Genomic DNA, 24,379 nt, shown 5'->3' with positions numbered 1-24,379 from the left:
GCACCAATGGCGATCCAGTGTACCAGATCTATGCATCTAGAATTTCAAGCATTTTTTGTACTGATTTGAATTATGTCTTACTTATAGGTGGTCTTTATTGTTGCAACATAGAAAGTTACATTAATTCATATATGTAAAGTACATTATATACACATATATACATGATTGATTGTGTCTATACACATTCTTACATTTATGGAGTTTGTACACATGTCCTGCATGCATGTCTACTGTATACATAGTATACAATAGGGTTTATTATTTTAGGATCAAAACTCCTGCCAATGTGGGCCCTCCTCCATACGATGTGACATTGTCTTGTCAAAATCTAACTTCAAGAGCTTTATAATTTTACTAATGCTCACACAGTGAATGTTCGCAAATACAGTTTAGTTAAACACAAGGTAATTCAGCACAGGAGTGCTGTTGCAATACACTGAACTTGGGATATATACATTACAATTTATGTAGTGAGGTAAAAAGTATACATATTTTTCATAGAAATGTAGTAAAAGCATAAGTAGCATGAAATTGAAATCCATCCATCCATTTGCTATACTGCTAATCCTTTGAGCATTGAGCCAATCCCTGACATTAGGCAAGATGCAGGTTACACCCTCAACAGGATGCCTGTTGCAAGGCTGACATATAGAGAAAAACAACTATCATAAGTACAGTACCTATTTGCTTCTCATCATGATCAGGAGGTGCTACAGATGTATTAATCACGTGTTAACCTTATCCTTATATATCAGGGTATTTAAAGATTTTAAGCAAGACCCCATTGTGCAGATTATCCCCCAAAACATTATATTTTCTCTTATTGTTTTGTTTATGCTTCAGGAAACATTAGGAATCATAATGACGTTCACATTAATTATTGCAATGAATTATGTATGGCAAAGTTGAATCAAATGCAGACCAATAAACACACACATTTAGACATGCATGTGAACTGACACACACATACACACACCGTTTCTGCTGGTGTTTCACACCACGCTCCTGGTGCAATGAAGCATGGTGTTGTTAGTTTTGCAATTTGAGTCACCTGGGGCTACACATGTCCTGTTCTGTTAACCACTGTCACAGGCCACGGCGTATAGTTTGTGGCACGTGGCAATGCTCTCAGCCCCTGTGTTTGTTTGTGTGTGTGAGTGAATGACAGACGGACAAACACACAGAGACGGAAAATGATGCATTCACATACATGCTACTCAGGATTTCTCTGTCTTTTTCTGTCGCTCTGTTTCACACACACACACACACACACACACACACACACACACACACACACACACACACACACACACACACACACACGGACACACACTCACGAAGAGACTGAGTAGCGGCAGCTCTGACACACGCCTCGAGAACAAAGACGTGTAATCAGGAACTTCAGTACAGGTGTTTGTGACTGCAGCTGCTCTGAAAGGCTCTGTTTCATGCTGATAGTGCTCAGCGAGTAATATATCAATATTTCTAATCTCCCAAAAACAGGAAATGAAAGAGAGCTGCTTTTTTTTCTTTCTGTAACCCTTGAGGAAACACTGAGGTACCACTCACTAGCATTTGTGATCTCTCGTCTGTAACACTTGATAACATCTTCAGGTATCACTCTGAAACATATGTTTACAATGAACAGTAACATAGGCGTAGCTTTGCATTGAGCTCTGGACCACATAAACTGGGTGGGGTTTTTTTTTTTCAACAACACAAGTAGGTCTTAGCTATAGAAAAAGTAGTTGTGCCATCCCTACTTTGTGATCAATACAAGGATCTTTAGCTCAGGGCCAAATAGAATTAAGAATTGCTTTAGGATAATGACAGTATCGACCGGCGCTCAGTAAAGCGTTTCAGGCTGTGGCAGGTTAATTCCCATCTATGAAGGTGTAAAGGGAGCCAGTTGGAGTCAGCTTTGACGGTCAAAGTAATTCTCTCCAGCACGCAGCTACTTTCCCCACGTACCACACAGGCATTTTAAGCAACTGCAATATAATTTATGACCTATTCTTTGGAAAGTAAGACATTTTAGAGTCTCTTTGCCATCGCAGAAATGGAGAAAGGTTGGCAAAAGCTGCACTTGCATAGACCACAGTAGTAAAATTCAACTACTGCAAGGTTATAGAATAATTTATCCTCTCCATTGGCATGTGCCCACATATCCGAAAACCCAAAAGTCCTCAGGCGACTCTTGGATGACATGTCATGAATTACACGTCAATATGAGTTATAGCAAGATAAGGCTACAAAGCATTACGTCTGACACTGTAATATAACATAATGGCACAATTACAGTTTAGAAAAAAGGGTTAGGTAAAACAATAATACGAAAGAGTCAGCTCTTTTTGCATGTTAAAACAACAGTTCATCTTAAGAAACAAAAAAATGATTGCAAAATCCTGAATAAGTGGTATAAGATGTAGCCCTCCAGTCCCTTTCCTGTGCCGATACATTTTTTAAGCAAGGTACTTTGAGTGAGCATTCCTTCTTGCGTATTCCCTCTGTGAATAAAAGTAATTTACCTTGCTCTCATTGTGTGAGACGTTGAGGTGTTTTGATGTTTGGAGATGAAAATGCTTCGAGATGAAATATTCATTTTTTTAGTTGGCTTAATTATGTATGTGTCCACTGTCAAGTTGAAAACTGCTGCTCCTGTGAGGGATGTTTCAAGCGTACCTTTTTGCCACTGGCGCAGAATACATTACCTCCTTATTACAGGGATTGCCTGCAATACACTCATATGCAACCTTATGGAAATATTAAATGAAGAGGCTGCATACCTCAGTGGACACACTGAATAAGCATGAGCGTTATGCGGGTGATTCATAATGTGAAGGTTGGGCTGATTCTCGTTTTTGACTCATTTACTGCGTCATCCATTGTTTTAGCCCAGACTTTTTTTTTTATGTAGATTAAGAGCGTATAGGCCTACCTGTGCTGTGTGTTCTTTTATTTAAAATGACCTTGTTCAAACCGTGATTATAATGAGTTAGTGCTTTGGTTTAAGAGCAGATGGTAGAGGTGCCTCAGGTGTAATTTGCCTGACATCATGAAAGTCATATGTCACCGCGTGTCTGTGGCCTTGTGCTCATGTTATTAATCATCAGGTCAAACTGGGGGGGGATTTTCAAAAGGAATAGTTCACCATTTTGGAAAACACTCAAAATGAAAGTGAGATTAAAAATGTCTGTGCAGAAAATATGAACCTTCATCTATCAGATTAGCATAAAGAATGGAGATGACGGAAATTGTCTTGCGGTTCTGTTCTGTTTTTTTCATTTGTTTTTGTGCTAATTTAAGTTAACCACCCTCAAGTGGCAGATGTGACATTCAACCCATGGCAAAATAAGAAAGAAACACATTTTCCATAGACACCGCACACAAGTGCTGGCAAATCGATAAACCATTGTTTGTAAGATATGCCAATAGCAACTTCACAGAACTCTTAGGGACTAAAACAAGGTAAATGCGTGTTATATGGGTAACTTGTTGGCTAAACCACAGATTATATGTAAAGGTCGACGAGATGACTGCTCGCCAACGAGGAAGCCAAAGCCTCTTGATCGCCACCTACTGGCTGGCTGCAGTATAGGTCATAAACCCTGTCTCCTCCGTGTTAGCAAATGGGACGTGGATCAGACTACAGAGTGAAAGTACATGTCAAATACATTTTTCTCAAAAATGAGTTCTGTCATTTTAGGTAGTTCTTATCATACTGATGTATGTCTAAGCGTTAATTCAAGTCCTAAGTCCTGCTCCATATTCAAAGGAATACTTGGATATTTGGGGAAATACATCCTACTTATTTGCAGAGGACTGACTAAGAAAATTGATACCTCTCTTAGCTTAAAATAAGGACTGTGAACAGGGTGAAACAGCAAGTGTAGCTCTGTCCAAAATAGGATCTAAAGCCTAATAATTAAAACTATTAAATTTTTACATTTGTGCAGGAACTGAAGTTTTTTTAAAAGAGCTTTTGTCGGGGATTACATATGCACATGTAACTTTTTAAAGTTCAGTAGTCTCTGCTGTTTGTCGGGTATCCTCACAGTGACAACATAACTCCAGGTATCCAGCGCTCCCAACCAAGACATAATCCAGAACATAAACCCCCTAATGATATCCTGACACTAGCCTCATATTTACAATACAAACATGAGAGTGGTATCAACCTTCTTATCTAACTCCTTTTTAGATCAAAGATTCCTTTAAGTGACTGATCCCAGGGTATGAGGGATGAAGAAATTTGTAAAAGATTGCGTTGACTTTAAGATGGTATAAATTACACATACATTTTTTTTTCCTTCTGGCTGGATTTTCAGGCTGTGTTAAGTATGTGTGTGTCCCAGCATTTATATGGTTTGTAACAGCCTAATCTCCAGCTGGCTGTGTTGCTCTCCTCTCCTTTCCGAGCCATGAGGTCAAGGCCCTCTCGCACTCTCCAAGTTGTAAAACATGAAAATGAAACACTAAGCTATCTCACTTTCACTTTTGACCAGATGTCACATTGGGTTTTGATGTGCGATGCTCGCCACATGTTTCTAATAGGGGCTTCTGGTGCACACTTGGCTTAGAATTTTGGGGGTGAATACTCAAGAGATGGTCAGGGTCAAACAGTTAGGTTACGACACACGTGTACAAAAAGGTATGTGCCCATGTGTAGAGACACCTGAGACACATAAGCATACATTGGTCTGCCGAGTTAGATCCTACCAAGTGATTTGGTCATGTAAACTAAGTTCTGTGCTAGATAAACATCTTTCCAATCCTCTAATCATGTATAATTTTACTCAACAAAGACGTTCTCTCAGAGTTCTTAGATTCAGGGTGTGAGATTTATGCTGAAGAATTTACATGATACAGCCGTTTTAAATAGTGCCAGGAAAGGCTTTAGAAGAATTCATTGTTTAACCAAATCTTTAGATGCATCACTGATAATTTCCATAATATAAATACAGCAATCCCACTTGATTTTTTAACTGAATGTGCCCACTACTGAGCGAGTCCTCCTCTTCCTGAACACTTCATTACAAACACTAAATAAGCACCATCTCTACACATGTTTATTTCCAAAGCCTTACTGGCTGTTATGTTATTATTGCAGTCATTTCCCATGCTGGAATTTCATTTTGGGGCTCCCTTTCCACTCCTAAAACTTACTAGTGGCCCGTCACCCTTTCAACACCTCTCATTGGCTCTTGTAAAGGTGTGGGTGGCCGTGGTTGGACCCCGCAGTGGCCACATGGACACTGAGCTGTGAAATTACATTAAGCCGCCAGCCTAAGGCCCATGGCAATCCTTCCTTAATGAAAACTGTTTCACAGCACTGGCTGCTCGGAGCACCGGAGACAATCTGTTTGACAACCAGGGCTCAATATGGAGAGGTTGAGCAAAGGGGCACCGTCGTAATTGGCTGGCATTTTGGATGTTCATTTCTAGTGCTCCGCCGCTATTCATGTGCGGAGAAAAATGTTATGATGTTCTGGAAGTGTATGTGTGTGTGGGAAAAGAGTAGGTGTGTGGTATTCATATTCATCCAGTGAAAACAGCAGTGGCCAATCACTGACTGAAACACAAGCACAGACACAAACATATACCACCCACATACCATTCACTCACAAAGCCTCACCATTGGGCCTATGTAACCACACAGCCTTAGATGTGATTCTTTGTAATGGAAATGACATGTATAGATTCATATCTGCGCACAGGGGAATGGTGTATATTAATTAAATCCATCAATGGAAAGTGAGCTAAATAAAAACAATGTCTCTCTTATACTCACTGTGCTGCCTCCAAATGGAGCTGTATGGAACTTGTGGAAAAACTAGATTACATTTAAAACTACATCACTCAATAATTTTCAAGGTCAAGTGCCTTTGTGTAATAGTCAAATGGGAGTGACCCTGACTCAATGCTGATCCCACAGAGAATAATTTTGTCATTCTGGGTTTCCTGGCCCAGAAACTTTGCTCTTGTCAACCTTATCTCCAGCCACAGCTGCGAAGCTCTGATAAACACACACTACCTGCCCAGCAACCGACACACAAAGTTAGCAAGCAGCTAGTGAACACAGTGGAGCAGTTAGCAAAGACGGAATTCCCCCAAGAACTGGTGGAGACTAAAACTGAGCTAAAAAGAGATATGTGGCTTAAATTCCCCAGATGGGGAGAAGCGTGACTCCAAATTTATGCTAATGCTGCTCCATGCCTGACTTAAATGCACCTTTTTTTTTCAAATACATTCACTGCATCAACTTAAAAATGTGTTGTTTTGTAATGCAGTGTATTCAGCTTGTACTTCTACACCATAGTGTATAATGTATGGCCCGTCTCCACTTCTTCGCATTTGCAGAAATTAAGCTGAAATACTGAACACTGCCATCATGTGGATGGGATGGAGCCATGATATCGAGATCCCGCTGATACACATGCTCAACCAATCATGAGTCAGTTTCCGTTGTCAATCATTTCACCCCATTTTTACAGCATAAAATAACCAATTAAAACCAAACCTACTGGAAACATTTGTACTTAAAGATGCATCAGTGTGATAAGACCTAAAATGACAGAAACCATCTTTGAGAAAAGATTATCTAACGTGTTTTTTATCTTTTAAGTTCGCACCATGTCCAAACCATTAACATGGAGTAGCCAGGATGTATGACCTATACTGCACCCAGGTGGTGGTCAGGACACTTTGGCTTCACTTTAAAGGAACAGTCATATCATCCATCTTCATATACTATCTACGTGTTGCTCCAAAGTGGCAAAATAAAATAAGTTGATGCAGCTTTTAAAAAGTCAGCAACACCTAACAGCATGCAGCAAACAGATAAGATTTCTAAAATTAGGATTAGTTTCAGTTCACTGTGAGGTCCTTTTGTTGTGTCTTTAGCACCACTCCACCTCAGAGGCAGGACGAACCGAAGCTATGAGGACGAATAGATCTCACTGGTATTAATTTGGGTGAAACAATCCTGAAACAATGCACACAATAGAAAAATAACAATTTGAATCTCAAAAAGTCGGAACCGGGCAAACTCTTTCAAGACAAAAGCAAGAAGCTGCATTACCTGATGAATAACATCATCCTGTCACTGCCATGCACCTCAGTTCACACTTATTTTTTCATGACAGACTGCTTTCAACTTTGAGAGAAGGAGGATGCCTCCAAAAATAACACCTTGATAGACTGAGTTTGACGTCCCTGCAGAGCACACAAACGCTGTTCCAGCCGCAAGGACAAATGAACAGTAAAATGCAACGGGCGCTCCAATAAATACAGTATAAATTTAAACTGGGCTTTGCAGAGGATGGCTGTCTCCTTTTGACAGTCACAAGTAGAGAGGGAGAAGACTGGGGCAAGCCTGACTGGAGCGCTGAGGTTGTGTGGTTGTGTGGGTGTATTCATTTCTATGTGCGTGCATGCATGTGGATAAGTCCACACACGAGTCTCACTCGCCAAAACAAGTATATATCTTGGCCAGCAGCGTAGACAGGCAACGTTACGTTCACCCGCAGGTCAGGAGCTCTCAGCCCCGTGGCCACCCACCCCTGTTGAATCATGGGAGTGGGGGAGTCTGTCTTTGTTTGTGTTACTCTGAGCTTCAGAAGGGGCTTCTTCACACCCCTTCAATCCTCACCCCCAAAATCCTTCCTGAGACTTATGATGTCATACTGATTTTTGACTCATCAATTGAAGAAAGTAAGGAGGTTAGAGAATAAAATACAGGAAACTCTTATTTCTCAGTTCTCTCACGTTTTGCCAAAAGGAAAATATAAAAATACTAATTAAGATGCATTTATTTGTCATATTCGGACTTTGAAAACAGCTATGATTGTAAAGACAGAATAACAACCATGATGTCATTTGGGTCATTTTGTACTGGATTTGCTAGTTTTTATGATGTCACCATAATGGTAGTCAGGGTAACTCAATTGTCATGTAACAAAAAGCCTATATTATAAACTAAGTTGAAAGATGATGATGTTTCCAAGTGAGATTCCAAGGCCTGCTGGGACTGTGAGCCACCAAAAGTTGTGTAACTGCATGTGGAGGATGCATTTAAATGCTTTATTCAAGTTAAAGTCCTGAAGTGAAAATGTTATCTCGAGTAAAAGTATCCACATGTTTGAGAGAAATGCACAAAATTCTTAAAAGTTAAAGTAGTCAACACAAAAAAAAAGACCATGTGACTGTTACACAGTGACATCATTGTCTCTGATTAAAACTCAGTAAACTGAACTTGATGTTTAGAATCTGTGGAATGTCCCTTTACCAAAGTGAGTGTATTGAGATTCTTCTGGATGTTTGGTGCTGTCATGCTCACCTTTCCCCTCAATTTTTGGGGTGTGGCTCAGTCCATGACCAGCATGTCAGCTACTTCCTGTCTCAAGAAATAAATTCCGTAGAGGAAGGCGGAAGTGAGTTGAGAAAACTCCGGCTTGGTGGAGGAAAACCAAGAGATTGACATCTAGTCCTCCAAACATTGTATTGTTGGGTTTCGGACTCGGACACAGTGCATTCAACTACTGTTGAATTCTTCAGCTGATGTTTGCTTTAGGATTTTCCCCCAAGGGGCCAACTTGACCCCAATAGGGAGGCATGAGAAAATTCTTGAGCTTCCAATGAGAGCTGTGTAGTTGCTACAAGCCAGATTGTTAAAGGAAGAAGAATTAAAAAAAAAAAAGTGTGTTTTTTCTTCAATGTCTGAGTCATATTCTCACAGCTTTTTTTGTGCAGCGTTGAGCTTCCCTTCTGGGCTGAAATTGATCTTTTCTCTTCTCATTGTATCAGTTGCATTGCAGGCACCACCTGAGCACTTTTACAGTTTGTGTCTGTGTGTGTGTGTGTGTGTGTGTGTGTGTGTGTGTGTGTGTGTGTGTGTGTGTGTGTGTGTGTGTGTGTGTGTGTGTGTTGGCTGCCTGGATAACAGCCTTGACTGCAGCTGAGCAGTATGCAGTGGTGGTGATAGTGTTGTGTGGGGGTTGGTGGTCTGTTGAAAGGGGAGGAGGAGGTGGACCTCACATTTAGCTGCCGTCTCTTGGGAGAGATTAAGCAGTTTAGTCTTTGCTGTGTCTCTCTCTATCACTGCCTCCTGCTTCTCCTCTCGGCTCGGAGCAGGGCGGCGTGCACCTTTTCCGTCCTCCTCCTTTTGTTGCACTTTCTGTTCCTCTCCTCTGCTCTCGTTTCCTCTGTTCCCCTGCTCGCTGTGTTTCCTTGCCATCCATCCTGCCTGCTTCAGACACTGCAGGAGCTTTTTTCGTCCGCCCCCCCCCCCCCCCCCCCGTCCCATTCAGTTTCTATTTTACACCCTCTAGCCTTTTCCCCTCCTTTTCACTCCCCTGACCCATAGATATTCAGCCGATTCTCTTAGCTGACAGCCCAGATGGCACATAGCTAATGGGGCTGTGGCTGGATGCACTAGACAGAGCTGCCCCCACCACCACCTCCACAACTGCACACCAGCCCCGCTCTCCCAGCCCAGCTATAGGCCGCTTTGGTTCGGCCGTCCCACTGAGCTGATCCCCTGGTCCTGCATGGAGCACCATGAAGCTCAACCTTTAATCTCCTAAACGATCCTGGACCTAAGAGGATCAATACTCATTTTCAGGGAGCAGCATGATCCCTTAATGTAGTGCAGGATGGCTGCTTATCCCTCACTCTCCCCCCCGCCGCCAATCCTCAGTTTCAACTCCCCATAGGAAGAGCAGGAGTCAGCCTTTCATTTTATGGCCCACTTTAGTTAAGACAATATCTCAGTTTTATCGCTGGGATCATTATTCAGGTGAATAGCACCTGTGTGTTGTCTTCGGGGGGCCTTTATGATAAAACAGTCCGTCTTTATTAGCTGAGGTATTGGCTTTAGTGAGAGGTGGATGTTTTTATCAAATTAGATTAATGCCCTGTAATGGACCTCTGACCCTGCTTTCATCCAAATTATGGAGAGGTCACTGAGAAGCGTGCATGTATCAAACAACTTATGCCGCTCTGTGTATTTCACATTTACCAGTGCATGAATTCGCTCCAGTACAAAATACACATTCATTTGCCAGAGAAAATAAATCACCATTTTTCAACTCCAGTTGCTCTAAAACAGATCAGAGATGTGTTCAGGCTATTTCGTATACGCAGTGGTCGTGTAATTGTTCTTCTTTTTCTTCCGCAGACGCTGAAAAATGACTTCATGCTAATGGTGGTGTGATCCAAGGAAAATGGGAAAGATTGGACTTTTCCATTGGATAACAAGCATCCCATTTTTCCAGGCTCGGTGAGCAGGGAACGTTGCTACAACCGCATGGTTAGCTGAGCGTCTCATCATTGATCTCTGCTGATGCAGACTGTTTCTGGGGCCTTTTTCATCAGGGAAGGCAGAGAGAAGCCGTGGCACCCTCCCCTAATGGCAGAAGAGGCCACCTGGAGCAAGTTTGGAGGTGGTGTTTATGCTAAAGCTATTACTCTCTGTCTGGGCAGCTTGCCCTGAGAGCTGGACTACTCTGCTGCTACTGAATTATTCACCCCACAGATCTGCCACTCTACGTATACAAGCTGTCACATGTAGCTGAATGATAAGCTGATCGTCCCGCAATGAGGAGCTTGTTACTTGGAGTGTGAAAATACTTTACAGGCAGATTGATATCAAAGTAACATGCTTGTGACATGAGGAAATCTTGGCGGTGTAGTCCAAATATATCATAGAAAGACATAAGGCAAAGTGGTAACTTCTGCTTGTTCCTTAAATCACTTCCAGTGATTACACAATGTCACGGCCCCATTAAACAGTCTTTCTTGACAATACAGGACACCCTACTTGAGGAAAAACTGGGTTACACAGTCTGGCTGCCACAATAGACTGAATGATGACAACATCTCACATACCAGAGGTCCAGGCACCAGAAACCTTATAGTCATCTGCTTCAAGAATAGCCACAGCCTTGCAGCAACTGCTGCTCCTCTGACCTATAATTGCAAGTCATGGGACCTCAAGCATTATTTCATTCTGCGCTGAGTTTATAAACTTCTTCATCTTTCTTGTCACCACATCTTTCCAGAAGAATTCACCTCAAACTTGTGATTTTCTCTTTCCGATTTACACAGAGCCCTCTGTGATAAGTAGTGTAGGTGTGTGTGTGTGTGTGTGTGTGTGTGTGTGTGTGTGTGTGTAGCTGAGGTTGAGGTCTGATTGGACACAGTCTGAACCTGCTGATTGTGCTGGCATGTCTGCGTCCTCTTCATCACGGCTGCAGTGAGCTCCGCTCAGGAGAACAGCAGGGTCTTTCTTTAGGTGGAGGATTGAATCAGTGATGACAGTCTCATGACCTCTTCCTCTCTGTAACAAACACACACACACAAACACACATTCTCTGTCTGCTGTGCTGCTGTCCTACTGTGTTACACACACCCACACACCCCCCCCCCCCCCCCCCCCCACGCACACACACACATGAGCACACATGAGCACACAGGAGCACACACACACACACACGCAACATGTAAACAACAGGTTGGTAGGTCAAAGTTTCAAAATATCATATTTGAAGGTGTATATCATATTATGATGTGCACTGATCATGTGGAAGAATAATAATTTTCAACCAGTTGTGTATAAGAGATGAAATGAAAATGTGATAATTTTTTTTATCATCCCTCAAAACGTACTTTCACCAATCGACTTTTATTTTATTGTTTTTTGGTATTACCTCCTTTGACCCCTTTCTTTTGCCATTACTTTTAAATGAAGTTGTTTGCTTCATCTACTGTCTGATTTTATCATTTGTATTGTATAATTTAGTGTCTTTTTTTAAAATGACATTGTATTGATTTGTTTCTTGCTTTTGATATTTTGTTTTCTTGTTTTTATATGTTGTCTTGGTGAAGCACTTTCTCACTAAGTGCTATTATTATTATCAATCAATCGATCAAATTTTATTTGTATAGTCCGTATTCACAAATCACAATTTGTGTCATAGAGCCTAAATTATAAATTGTATCATCATCATTATTATAATTATTAGTAGTGTGGTTATTATTATTGTTCTTATTTCCAATTACAACATAATTAAAATTTCTCCGAAATTTGACATATTTTTGTCCAAAAAACGAGAAAAATGACATTTCACACATTGTGATCAGGTAAATAAAGTGAAAGAAGTACAGTTGGTAGTTTAATGTGTTGTTAACAATAATCACCTAGAGCCGCACCTTTAATCATTACGTGAAGAATCAAACATCTTATGGTGGAATAAACACCGGACACGTTACTAGCAGGCTGTCCAGGTACAGCAACAACACGCAGTCACCATCCCTCTCACTTCCAGGATCCAGGATGAGCGGTGCTGGCAGCAGCGAGGGTCGGGGAGGTGCGGGAAGGTGATGTCGTAAAGCGGAGTGTCGTAAACCAGGTGCGGAGAAGGGGAGGTGAAGGGGGAGGGAGGCAGGGAGGTAGAGAGAGGGGGGGGTGGGGGGGAGAGGGGTGAGAGAGGAGGTGACTCTCCGGCAGCATTTAGACACAACGAAAGGATCATGGCGGATGGCCCCAGGTGTAAGCGCAGAAAGCAGGCGAACCCGAGGAGGAACAGCGGTGAGTAAAAAAAAAAAAAAAAAACTACTTCCACGGAGGAGCCGCTGTCTCCGGGAGACGGTCCGTGGGACCACCGGTGAATTTCAGCGAAAAGTTTGGCCGCGGGAGAGTCGAGTTTCCAGTCGCAGAAAGTGCAGTGGAAGTAGTGAGCGCCTGTGCGGTGCACCGTTATACCTGCTGTCGCGTCTCTCCCTCCGCCTAGCGGTCCGCTGCACCGGGGACCGTTATACGCACCTCACCCCGCTATCCCCGGACCTGCTTCTGCCTCCACTCCACCTTTATCCACCCTCACACACTTTAAACCTCTTTATTCAGCCCGCTTTCATTGATTTACTCCCATTATGTCCACTTTTTTTTTAAGCCCACCACCGGACTCGGACCTGTTTCGTTGGGGGAAACGAGGCTCCCCTGGTTGTTATTGCGGACCTCGACGGACTGGTTGTTTTTAACACTTCGAGTTGGAGAAAACATTAGATATAATTCTGCTTCAGTCAAAAGAGCTTGTGGGAATTATTGGTGTGTTTTTGGAGGAGATGTAAAACTATTGTTCGGCTTCTTTCTTGTGCTCGGAGGCAGCAGGTAGCGACCGGGACACTGTTGCTGAGCGCTGACTAAACCTGTTTTCCTGTTTTAATTCTCGGCTTCGTGTTCATTTCACGTGAACGACGACATTGTCACAGTGTTTTGAGGCAGTGGACAGATACGAGTTGTTGTGTTGATCACGTCCTGTGCGACTCCCCTCGCCGTCGCCCTCCCAACTTATTGTGACAGTGTTCCGGCCCCGTGTCGCTTCACGGTGTCCGGGCTCAGTGGCTGAACTCGGGGTGTGTGTGTGTGTGTCGGTGAGGTGTCGGCGAGGAGCTCAGCAGAAACATGGATGTGCTCGCGGCTCGCGGAGGTTCCGGGGGAACGAGGGACATCTCACGCGCTGTTTGTGTGAGCAGGGCGAGCGCGTGCAGCCCATATAAGGACAGCGGATCCTCTCCTGTCGCGCGCTGGGAATCCTGATTTCTCGCAGGACCGAGGTCGCGATCGAACCTCAAACACTCACTTTTTCTTTTTTATTTCTTAGTATTTGTATTTCCACTTCCCTTTTTATCTCAACTGAATCTGTAGAATTAATAGCGTTTTTTTAAAAACAATTTCTTTCATGCGTTTTAATTATTTTCCTATTCGGGGTTTCACGCACCTTATTATGCCGTGAAAATATTATTTACGTGGTTCCAAAGTAGCCAGTAAAATTCTCTTCAGCCCCGGATACTTTGTTGCCACATTCTTCCGATCTGAAAACGCTCACTTGGCTTGAGGACTTTGATGTTCAAAGGACTTTTTCGAGTTGTTTTTACCGCATTTCCTTGAATTTAACCTATTTTTAAAATTCATTATAGACTAATTATTAGATCGAGAAAGTAAGGTTGCCCTGACAAAATGTGCTGTCCATCAAACTCAGCCATGCACGTGTGTTTGTGCCTCCCCGTGTTGCTTTAAGGAACTGGGGCAATGCTGGGAATTCGGTGTTATTCTTTTTTTAAACGAGCCTGTAGAATTAAAAAAGGGAAGAAGCGGATAGTTTCTGTGGTGCTAAAAACAGTCGGATCCGTGGGAGGCACAATGCGTCCAAATGTGTGCTCTGGTGCGCTTTAGGTGTCGTGTGAATTTTCTGGGAGTGATTTTGAAGAGTGACATGTTTTTTCCTTTTGTTTTTGATGCAAACCAATGATCTTCACCGTCATTTCGTTTCTGTCATTCTTTGCGTTTTTTGTCCCTGGAGTGCGTGTGCGCTGCTTCACATGCACAAGGAGTGGACACACCTCAGCTAACGGTCCTGCTGTCAAGGTGTGAATGTTTCTCTGCCTTGTTAGAAAAAAAGGAAGTCTTGTTTACTAATCTGGAGATACATCAGTCTACTTTAAAAATGTAGATTTCTTTCCCTCTTTAACTCAACAGACTTTTACAAAACTTTTGTAACAAATGACTCGCCCCTATTGATATTCAAAGTCACATCTGTATCTTAACAGATGTTTTCCCTTTTCACTTAAGCTCCATTTGCTTCTAAGGGCAGTGAAGTCGTGCTTTGAAGTCCTCACGTCTGACAAAGCAGCTGATCTGTCATGTAAATCAACTTCTCTGTGTTTTGAGAACTCCTCTCTAACATTAAATCGAAGGCTGGTGTTGCATGTCCTCACAGCCTTGGTTTTGCCACAAATCACTCACTACTTATATGGTGGAAAAAAGCTTTAGCTAGCCAGTGTTAGGGCTCCGTATAATTAAGGGAGCCCTCAGGTTGTGTCCGGCTTGTTATGGCCAGTGGCTCTGCCATGTCCCGGGCTCGCAGGGGGAGCTGACATCAAGGTGAGCTCCATTCCCCGCTGTAAACAGAGAGGTGTTAACAGCCCGCAGGATGACAGGTGTTTGCAATCGGTGTGATACTAAGGCTTCCTTTGACGCTTCTACCCAGTCAGCTCCCCTTAGGAATAGAAGCCGTTCCCCGCAACGGTAATTTAACACAGCAATTTGGGAATAGAGGAATGCACCCGGTATTAACATTCTTTGCAAAAATAAACAGGGCTGTCCTGGGACAGCTTTGTACCCGAGCTCCGGCGCTGGAGTCAGTGTTTTCCGGACAGTGTTGGGAGACACTTTTGAAACAAGCGCTCATGCAGGCAGCAAGGATTTCTATTTATTTGACAATATCACAAGATGTCATTTGTCTCAACCCCATAATCTGACTCTTCTCTTTTCTTTCTCCCTCCATATCCCCCCTTCTCTGTCTCTATTTCATATAACACTTGCACCTTAATGAATCATGCATCAAATAAGGAAAATGAGGTTGTGGGCTTGGCACTTGGCAACAACTCATGTAATGTTGAAGAGCATGTTTATTGGCCTGGTAAAACTATACTTTACTAAACTAAGTGCCCCTGGCCTCACTCACCCTGTCTAGAAACTACAGAATATGACCACATGTAGTAAGAGTAAAACTGATCATGTTTTAGTGATAGCTACAGTTTGTTTGGTGGAACAAGCCATGTTTTGGTTCTAGGAGGAGGTGGGGATTGTCTCGGCTGGTCCACATGCCACTTCAGTTCTTTAAAAGACATCTGTTTACATTTAAAAGGTCCTCCCCCTGTTGTGTGAAGAGTTTAGCAGAGGATGAAATTTTTCATTTATCTCACTGCTTTTGACAAACTTCCTCAGCAGCTTCATTTGAAAGTGCCAAGTAAGAAGAAAATCCCCCCCCGCCTCCGCTCTCTCTCTCTCTCTCTCTCTCTCTCTCTCTCTCTCTCTCTCTCTCTCTCTCTCTCTCTCTCTCACACTCCTCCTTCCAGAGCCGGTCCTTTATTTCGGGGGGTTAAGACACAGTAGCCAGGGGTGCCTTTGATTGCCCCCTGACCTAGGCACCCATGCGTGCCGAGAGTATGACTTCACTTTCCCCCCCTGTGCCATTGTGAGGCTTTCGGCATGTCCAATTGTGTTTGTGTTTAAGCCTGTTCAATAAAAGGGGAAGAGAGGAGCTGGGGAGAGAGGGGGGGTGTAGCTTTTTCTCCGCTCCCTTCTTCTCTCCACCCATTCCTCTCTGACCCCTGAAACCGTGGGCTCCATGTTCCCTGTGGAGTCGAAAAGGGGGGGATGGAGGAGGTTGGTGCGAAATGGCCGAGGTGACTAAAGAACTTTACAACAGGTGACAACTGTGGGACTGGTGCTGGTGGATGAAAAGCCTGACACACATGGCAGCTATCTCACAGACCTGTATGGACCTACGGGTCAGAAAAGGTGTATGGTATGCTGCGGACATACATCAGCAAAAATAGCCCATTAAGAATTTTAGATGCTGTACAGGTGAATTTAACAACTTTTGTCTTTATTACCCGTGTGGAAAAAAGTTTTGCTCTCGGCTGAGGCTCATCCCTCCACATCCATCGGGGTGGGAAGAGACCTGTCCTCATCTGACCATCAAACTTATGTGATGTACACCCACACTCCCACCTCTGTTAAGGCAGCTTAATGATTAGCTGCTCCCATGGAGGCTGAGAGCATTAGCCTATAAAAAGGTAAAGAAGGGGTTTTAAACCCAGAGTCAGTTTCAGTAACCCCCTTAACTGCGCTTGGATGTGCTTTATTGGGGTTTGTGTGGCTGAATGCTTAAATGAACCATTGTGTGTTCAGGCTTTAGTGAGAAAGCCTGAGGAGAAAGAGCCTAGTTACCTTTGCAGTTTGCCTGCTCTACCTCATACACTTTCAGTGGCAGAAGAAAAGGCCCATTCAGCGGGCCCGGCATGGGGAGGGAGAGCCCTTTTCACACTCGGCTTGTGGGAAACTTCTCCTCCATACTGTGCATGCCATTTGCATATGACCCATTCTTTTCCCAAAGGTCCTTGCGAGGGAGGAATCTGTGGAACGTTCACAGAATTCATCAAATCCCTCTCTCACGCGGCCCTCGGGCTCTCAAGAGCCTGCGTCGCAGCACTCTGTGTGACATTTTTGTCTTAGAAATGTAGCTTACATCTGCGTCACGCTCGCTCGCCACAACGTTAACACTGATGCATCCCCGTGGCATTTCTGTCCCGTGTATTTTAAAGTGGCAATGTGCGCTATACCCAGTGTGCTGTTTTTAATGTCAGGCTGAGGGCTTAATTTGGCACAGCAGGCAGGAGTTTCCCTGAATCCCCAGCTTGGGCCAAGAGGGGTCCATCTGCATGACAGGACAATGTGATTGGGTGTGCGTGCCTGGAGGCTTCCCCAGCCGATGATGACGCAGCCATCCATAGATCGGCGACACTGTCTCTGAAAGGACAAACATATCTAGAGTGGCTGCGTTTGCGGGGTGAATAAAAGGGGGTGGGGGGGGGGGGTGGGGGGGTAGCACAGGGATGAGGCGGTGGGAGCTTGTAGCGACGTGTCAGCTCAGTGAACTGAACAAAAACAAAACCGTTGCTCTACAGCAAAACGGGGCCCCCCCCCCGCCCCCTCCCCGGAGTAGCAGCCCGCGCCGCTTCTTGTCTGCACGAGAGATCGTTTTGCTACTGTAGTAACCAGAGCTGCGGCCGTCATGCGACACAACGTGCTTGTTGTTCCTAAGTGAGTTGTGTTCGTATGACGGCCTTGAACCTAAACACTGATACTGAAACAGAAAATGGTGTAGGCAGGTATCTGTTGCCGGAGAGTGAAGGGGGGAGAGCTCAGTTGAGTGTGTCGTGTAAACTAACTGAGCAGAAAAGCCTCCTCTGCCCTCCTCTACTGACTCCAAAGCACTGAGTCATGGGCAGACAGGTGCGTTTGCAACCTTATGAACTCCCGTCCTCCTTTTCTTTTCTTTTCTTGTCTTCTACTCTTGGTCTCCCTGCAGGTGTGGGGGTGAGATATAATATTCTCTAGTAGTGTGTATACTAGAGGGAGAAATTACCTCTAAATTGCCGCCCTGATGCAGGTAAATGTTGTGTTCACTGTGCCCAGCGCTGTCTGTTGATGTGTGTTTTTAATCATGTATTTGGTGGCTGCTCTTCAGGCCCACAGTGAGTCCCTTTGGGTCTGTCTCCCCCCTCCTTGCTCCCCCATCATCACCACTGCCTCCTCTTCTCTCCCTTCCCGCCCATCTATCCCCTCCCCTTCTTGTGGTCCTCAGTGGAGCAGTTAATGAAAAAGACTGGACTGACAGAATAAGCAGAAGGCGGGCCCAGTGAGGGGCACTTGCGCGAGATTGTGTTTGTGGCAAAAACCCAGACTACTGCTGTAGCGTCTCTTCAGACCACTTGACTGTCAGTTAGTCATCCTTTTATTTTGTTGTCTTCTTATGTGACATGCTGCAAATGTTGGAGGTGTAGTCCCTTTTCAACGTGCTTGACCTTATTATAGTCCCACGGTGTTTCTGTCTACAGGGATGAAATTAGATGACATCAGATGAGGAGTAATCCGCTGCCGTGTATTGTGCTTTGAACACAGCCGAGTGGCTGGCTCTTTGCCAGACCGTTATGATGATCATATTGATTTTCCTCTCCATAGCACACAGAACTGATAATGGCCCTCCTGAGGGGGTATGCATTCATATTCACACACTGATTCCAGTCGTCCCAAGGGCCACAGTGACTAACAAATGGAGTGGCCCTCCGTCCCCCAAGCATGTGGGTTGGGCTAGCTAAGCTAGGCTAGCCCTGTGACAGCTCCTGCAAAAAAAAAAAAAAAACCTTAGTCACCCTGTTTGTTAGTCCAAAAGAAGGCCGGCCGCTATGCTGGATGTCATCATGGATAAACATCCACACTGGATTAATGAGAGGAGAATGGCCAGGCTGAAAACAGAGGGAGGGCAGAAGAGGGGGGGGACATGGAGCATCCACATCGCCCCATTTAACCCATAGACATTATTTTAACCCAAGGGGGCAACCGAGCTCAGACACATTCATTGACTATTACTGAAGAAGGCGCTACATTATGTCCTTTGGATAGAAAAATACATGAACAGAGGATAGAGAACATAGGGATTCCTTTATGTGTAACATGGATTGGATGATGCATCTTTACAGCAGTACACAGATTCAAACAGAGGGATAAAGGTGTTTTTCTTTCTGTCCTGAGGGTAATTGCAGTATAGGAATGTTCTGTATTTCCTAACAATGTTAGTGTTTTGTTTTCATGCATTTCTGTTGAGTCTGAAATCATGTGGTTTCATCAAGTTCCTCCCTTAAGAGACTCAACAGGCCTGGCCGCTGTTTGAGAAATACCTGTCAGTGAATGAACACTTTATTCCCTTGTTGCATCACTCCATATGTTTCTTACTTCTACCACCTGTGTGTTGCTTTAACACATAGTTAGTGTCACACTAAACCTTTTAGATTCGATGGTCTTTACAATAGAGTTATGGGCTGGGATTGTGTTCTTGCTCTTGCTGACCAAACTATAGATTTATGCCCTGTCCACACAAATACGGATATTTTGTAAAACAACCTTTTTTCTCTGCATCTTGGCCTCTCGCCACTAAAACAGAGATTTTACAAACGCCTTCCAAAGTGTAGATTTCCGAACACTCCAGTTTCGGTGTATCCATGTGTACATTTGAGTCGTGTGCCAGAAAAGTCTTGGATAAGTTGACAAAACAGAGATAAAAGAAAAGATATAAAGCTAAAAAGATATAAGCTGAAATAAACCTGAGCTGCTATTGTTTTGTTTTTTGAAGTTACTACAGCCACAGAAGAATAAGCTTACTGAGCATGCTCACAACTTTCTTATTATTTGACCGATAATTGATGGAAACTTCATCGCCACATACTTGTTTGAGCATTTGTAGTCATTTTTTTGCTCTTTTTTTTGTAAAACAAAAGTTGCGTTTTTACTTAAAAAATATATACGCCAAACCGCCACAGTAAACAAGCCTCTAGAGCAAAGTACATTGTACAGTTCTTTTGACTCGTGGTCTCTATAACTCTGGGAACTGGAATCAAGCCAGTGACTTTTGACCTGTCTCAGCCCACCTGTCCTGGCTCAGCTCCACTGCAGCCAATGTTCAGGTGTTTACAGTTAAAACATACCAGGGCCTCCCCAAGCATGTTCCTTTAATTAGTGTGAATGTGTGTAATGTGGATATAATGTGTGTGTGTGTGTGTGTGTGTGTGTGTGTGTGTGTGTGTGTGTGTGTGTGTGTGTGTGTGTGTGTGTGTAGTGTGTAGCGTGTAGCGAAGAGAAGGGAGTAGATACCCTCGGATCTCCATAACCAGGCGATCATGCATCTGCCTTCTTACTCATGCTGACAGGAGCCCCTACCCCCCTCTCTTGTAACACTGGTGCCTGGAGCTTTGCCCCCGCAACTCAATGAAGCGTGCCCTTTAATTGATCATGTTCGAATTGAACAACATCATTAATTAGCACTTGCTCATCACTTGTTTGTTGGTTTTGTCCTACTGCTCCCATCATAACGCCCATCATTAGCTGCGTGACGTGTCAGCTCGCTCGCCAGTGCTCTGACAACATCAACAAGAGCCACATGCGCTCGCCCCACCATCTTTCTCATAAAGCGTCTCGCTCTTCGGCCCCTTCCAGAGTCCCATGTATTCTTTCCTCTCTGCTCTTGTCTTTCTGTCTCTCATTCCTCTCTCTGGCAGCTGCTTTGGCTCTGATTCTCCAACACCAGCAGGTGCTGTAGGCATGCAGCAACTCGGCTATACAGCACTCATAAATAACACCTGACAAAAGTATGAGAGAGCCAGAAGTACAGGCAGAGTGAGCCAGGGAGGCAGAGATTGAACGTTTCCTCTGGCAGGAGAACAGGGTGTGGCTCACGGTCAAACGCTGGCCTTCTCAAGAAGCACATGTTCAGAATAGAAAGAGAAAATGTGAGTGCAGAGAAAAGAGGAGGAATGTGAGCTTCTTCTCTTTTCTTGAAGGTGAATGTCTCTTTTTCTTCTGAAGTTGGTGTGCTTTCATCAATGCCAACTTTTCAATAAACCCCTTTCATGCAAATTTCGGGTAAATGGATCTTTTTAAACACAAGGCCAGCACTAAGTGACTGGTTAAGGAGGAACTTGAAGTTGAAGGAAGGGAGTGTTATCTTTTTTGTAATTAGGATGTAAGAGCTTGGAACAATGTTAATCGTGCTCTAAAAGCAAATGAAGAGGTCAGGAGAGAAATTATATGCACACTTTTATAATCATCATCAGTAATGAACCAGCACTCGGAATAAATGAACCCATAAATCAAGGGCTATTAATGAACACAGCTCAAAATAAAACCCATGCTGTCTCTTTGTCATTTTATGCTCGTCAAATCCACCAGTGGCAGGCGCACATCCTGTCTCATCAGAAGCTATCGATCAGCCACTCTGGGCGAAGGTTAGTTTGTCATTTTCTCTTGCCTCACCGGGAACAAAACCAGGAAGTGTGTGAGAGATTACAGCCCAGGATGCAACCTGAAAGCCCCTTTATCTCTGTGAAAACAAGAGGCTTCCTGCGGCCCTGCTCCCATCCAGGCCACCCCCACCTCCTCCTTCGCCCGCCCTGGCCCCCCAGCACCTGTGGCAGCCTATTTAAGGCTCCTCATCAGGGGCTACAGAGACCACGAACCGGGGTAGAAAACATGAAAGCCTGGAGAAAGAATCATTGCTAAGATGCAGTCCCAACTGTTTCACACAACACAAAGTGCAAAGATATATCGCGTTCCTTTTCAGACACATTAAAAAAGAGTTTGCCCAGGTTGAGCCCAGGAATGAATGGTCCCTTTTTTGTACTGTGCACCTCACTACCCAGCACAGAATTGGAAATAGGGTTAAGGAACACTGCTTAGCTGCTTTCAGACATGCAATGAACACTGAAAGGGGCTGCATGTGAGAACGCAAATGTCCGAGGGAGAAGCTCTGGACATACTCTGAGTTTCTCCTGCAGCAGGAGATCCTCCAGAGGATTCACCGTCAGTGATTGGGATAGTTGAGGACACAAAACTGTAAAAAGCAAAAAGAATACAAATATCTCAGGATGAAAAAGTGGTGTCGACACAGACAAAGATGTCAAGGGAGCTGTTGTTGATAAGGGACGACGCTGATGTCAATGCACTTTAAAAAAAAATATGTGGTATCAGCAGCGGAAGTTATATGTTATATTCCGCCCCCGCCTGCTGCGCCACCCCTCACATGCTCCGGAGATTTCTGTGTTGTTGTGAATGTGTCGGAGAGGAGAATATCCTGCTATCAATTCTGCGTACTTTCTCCAGTGTGCATGTCGGAAAACGGCTCATGTGTCTTCTTGGTGGCGACCCGTGCTTCCAGTCACCTCTGCCTGGGCACAGTATGACACACAGGCCTAAAGACAAGGCCCTGTTTGTCATGTCTTTGTCACTCATCTGAGGGGCTTTTTGACTTAAATTTGACACATTTGTGTGTCTCTTTTGTTCAGCTTTGGTGAAGCAGTTCTATCCTCTGAAAGATAACTTCTGTCATTTTACCTCAAGTATTTCTGACGATTAAGCAATGGTACATTAAAGCTTGTTGGTCCCAGAATGCTGCGTTGTTAATCAAAACCTCAGTCTTAGAAATCCCTCGATGCTCTTTTGAGTTGCTGCTACAGCTGGCAAGGGTGGTTTGTCTTGACAGTGGTCTGCGTTGAATTTCAATGACCCCCACCCCCCACCCCATCCACCCGGTCTTATTATGCCATCACTGCTAACTGGCCCCTATTCACTGCAGTGTCCTGACTTCCCAGAGGGACCTAGATAAACAAGGGCTATTCAGTCACTGAAAAGCTCGCCCCACCTCCGCCCCTGCCAGCCCTGGGCTGTCCTTGTTTCGGTGCCAGGCTGCAGCGCGTCTCGCGCGCCACCAATGCCAGCAGCAGCAGGCACTTTGCCATCAATTCTTCAGCGACACACAGCACACTTTTAGAGGGATTAAACTCAGACTTAACTCTGATAACTGATAAATGGCCACTGTGAACGCAAAGCATAAATGAGGAGGAAGGCTGATATGGTGCAAGGAAGCGGTGGATACGTGTCTTTCTGCGTGGCTGTGAACGTTTTCTTTTTTACTTTACTTTTTACTTTTAGTGTACTGTGTGTTTTAGAGAGAGGGAGCAGTTATCTGTAGGTGTGGTTTGGTGTGATGTAGCAGGCCGAGCTGACTTCCTGTTGTTACAGTCCATCAGGGAGATCAGGGGTGGGGGATGCTCCCATGAGATTACCCCATGAGAGTCACATGGCCTGGCTGCAATGCAATGGAAGACCATGTTATTTGTGTCTCTGTGTGGCTCCGTGTGTTAAGTGTAGTTGGTGAGTGCATTCCTGACCTGCACCTGAAATCTGACCTGACTATGAACTGTCTCTGAAATGCTTCCTTTGCTTTTTCTGTTGTTTCATTTTCGGTGCTTCCCTCTATCCTTCCTTCTAATCAACAGATCTCAGAAAAAAACCTCACATCTCCATAGGGTGCCTCTCTCATTCTCTCTCTTTTCTCTCCTGACCAGATGTTTAAAAGCTGTTTGTTTGTTTACCCAATGGAAGTCACGTTGATTGATGGCTACCATAAAACTGTGCCTGCACACTGACGACAGATGCCTCAGTATTAGAGTAAAATAATTTGCAAGTGAACATTTTACAAATGGACCAGTTTAATTGCATCACTAGTTGACCACAGCTGGTATAGTTAAAATGATTTCAGTTGTCACTGTGCTCCTTGTGACTGAGGACCATTGGTAGGCAGAAGGGACAGTGTCCTGTAGGATGTAATGGCCCTCCTGTCCTGCATACCTACATCACTACCCGACCGGTCAGCTAATTTAAAGCAGTGCCCTTCTAATGGAATGGCTGTCTGATAAATCTATTGAATCAGGACAGATGTCCGCCGGGGTGTGGAAGTGACACAGCGTCTAGACGGGCTCAGAGGTGAGGAGACGACTCCAACGTGATTCAGATCCAAAGGAATCTCACCTTCTTCGTTCTCCTTCACTCCGCCGGCCCTGTCTGCTGACATGGAACGGCATTTTAACCAGATCTGTTCCTCCCGAGCGTCCTGCGAGCACACTCCTCAGGAGGACAGGGAGGATTTCTCAGGGCAATGTAGATTATAACAGACACACGCAGACAATGATTCTGAGGTGCACTCAGAAACAACATTAGAGTTGATTGAAAAGAGCATTATGGGAGGCTTACATTTGGGTCACCCTTCATCTGGCCCTCCTCTTTGGAATGAACACAAGCCTAGGCCGGAATTCCATATAATAATTGTATTGCCCTTTGACAGATAACATTGATGTAAAGCTGTTTATTGTTTATGATGAGTCGTTTGAATCCCGGCATGCTCTTCCCCTTGTCCTTGGGGAG

At 44.2% G+C, this 24,379-nt stretch overlaps 1 protein-coding gene across 2 annotated transcripts in view; it reads left to right on the top strand.

The window, feature by feature from the left end:
• Positions 1 to 12,453: 12,453 nt before the first annotated feature.
• Positions 12,454 to 24,379, top strand: part of zeb1b (zinc finger E-box binding homeobox 1b) — a 49,486-nt gene continuing 37,560 nt past the window's right edge. Inside the window, exon 1 of one of the 2 annotated variants that reach the window (XM_034572033.1) lies at positions 12,454 to 12,589. In XM_034572033.1, coding sequence (XP_034427924.1) covers positions 12,532 to 12,589 — 58 coding nt within the window. In that variant the 5' untranslated portion in view covers positions 12,454 to 12,531. Of the gene's footprint in view, positions 12,590 to 13,634; positions 14,426 to 24,379 lie in introns of those variants that run through there. The other variant, XM_034572034.1, reaches the window with a different exon arrangement.

Source organism: Hippoglossus hippoglossus, chromosome 20, assembly GCF_009819705.1.
Source record: "Hippoglossus hippoglossus isolate fHipHip1 chromosome 20, fHipHip1.pri, whole genome shotgun sequence".
NCBI classification, from domain to species: domain Eukaryota; kingdom Metazoa; phylum Chordata; class Actinopteri; order Pleuronectiformes; family Pleuronectidae; genus Hippoglossus; species Hippoglossus hippoglossus.
Note: the sequence above shows the minus strand (reverse complement) of the source record. Positions and strands in the feature narration are given on the sequence as shown.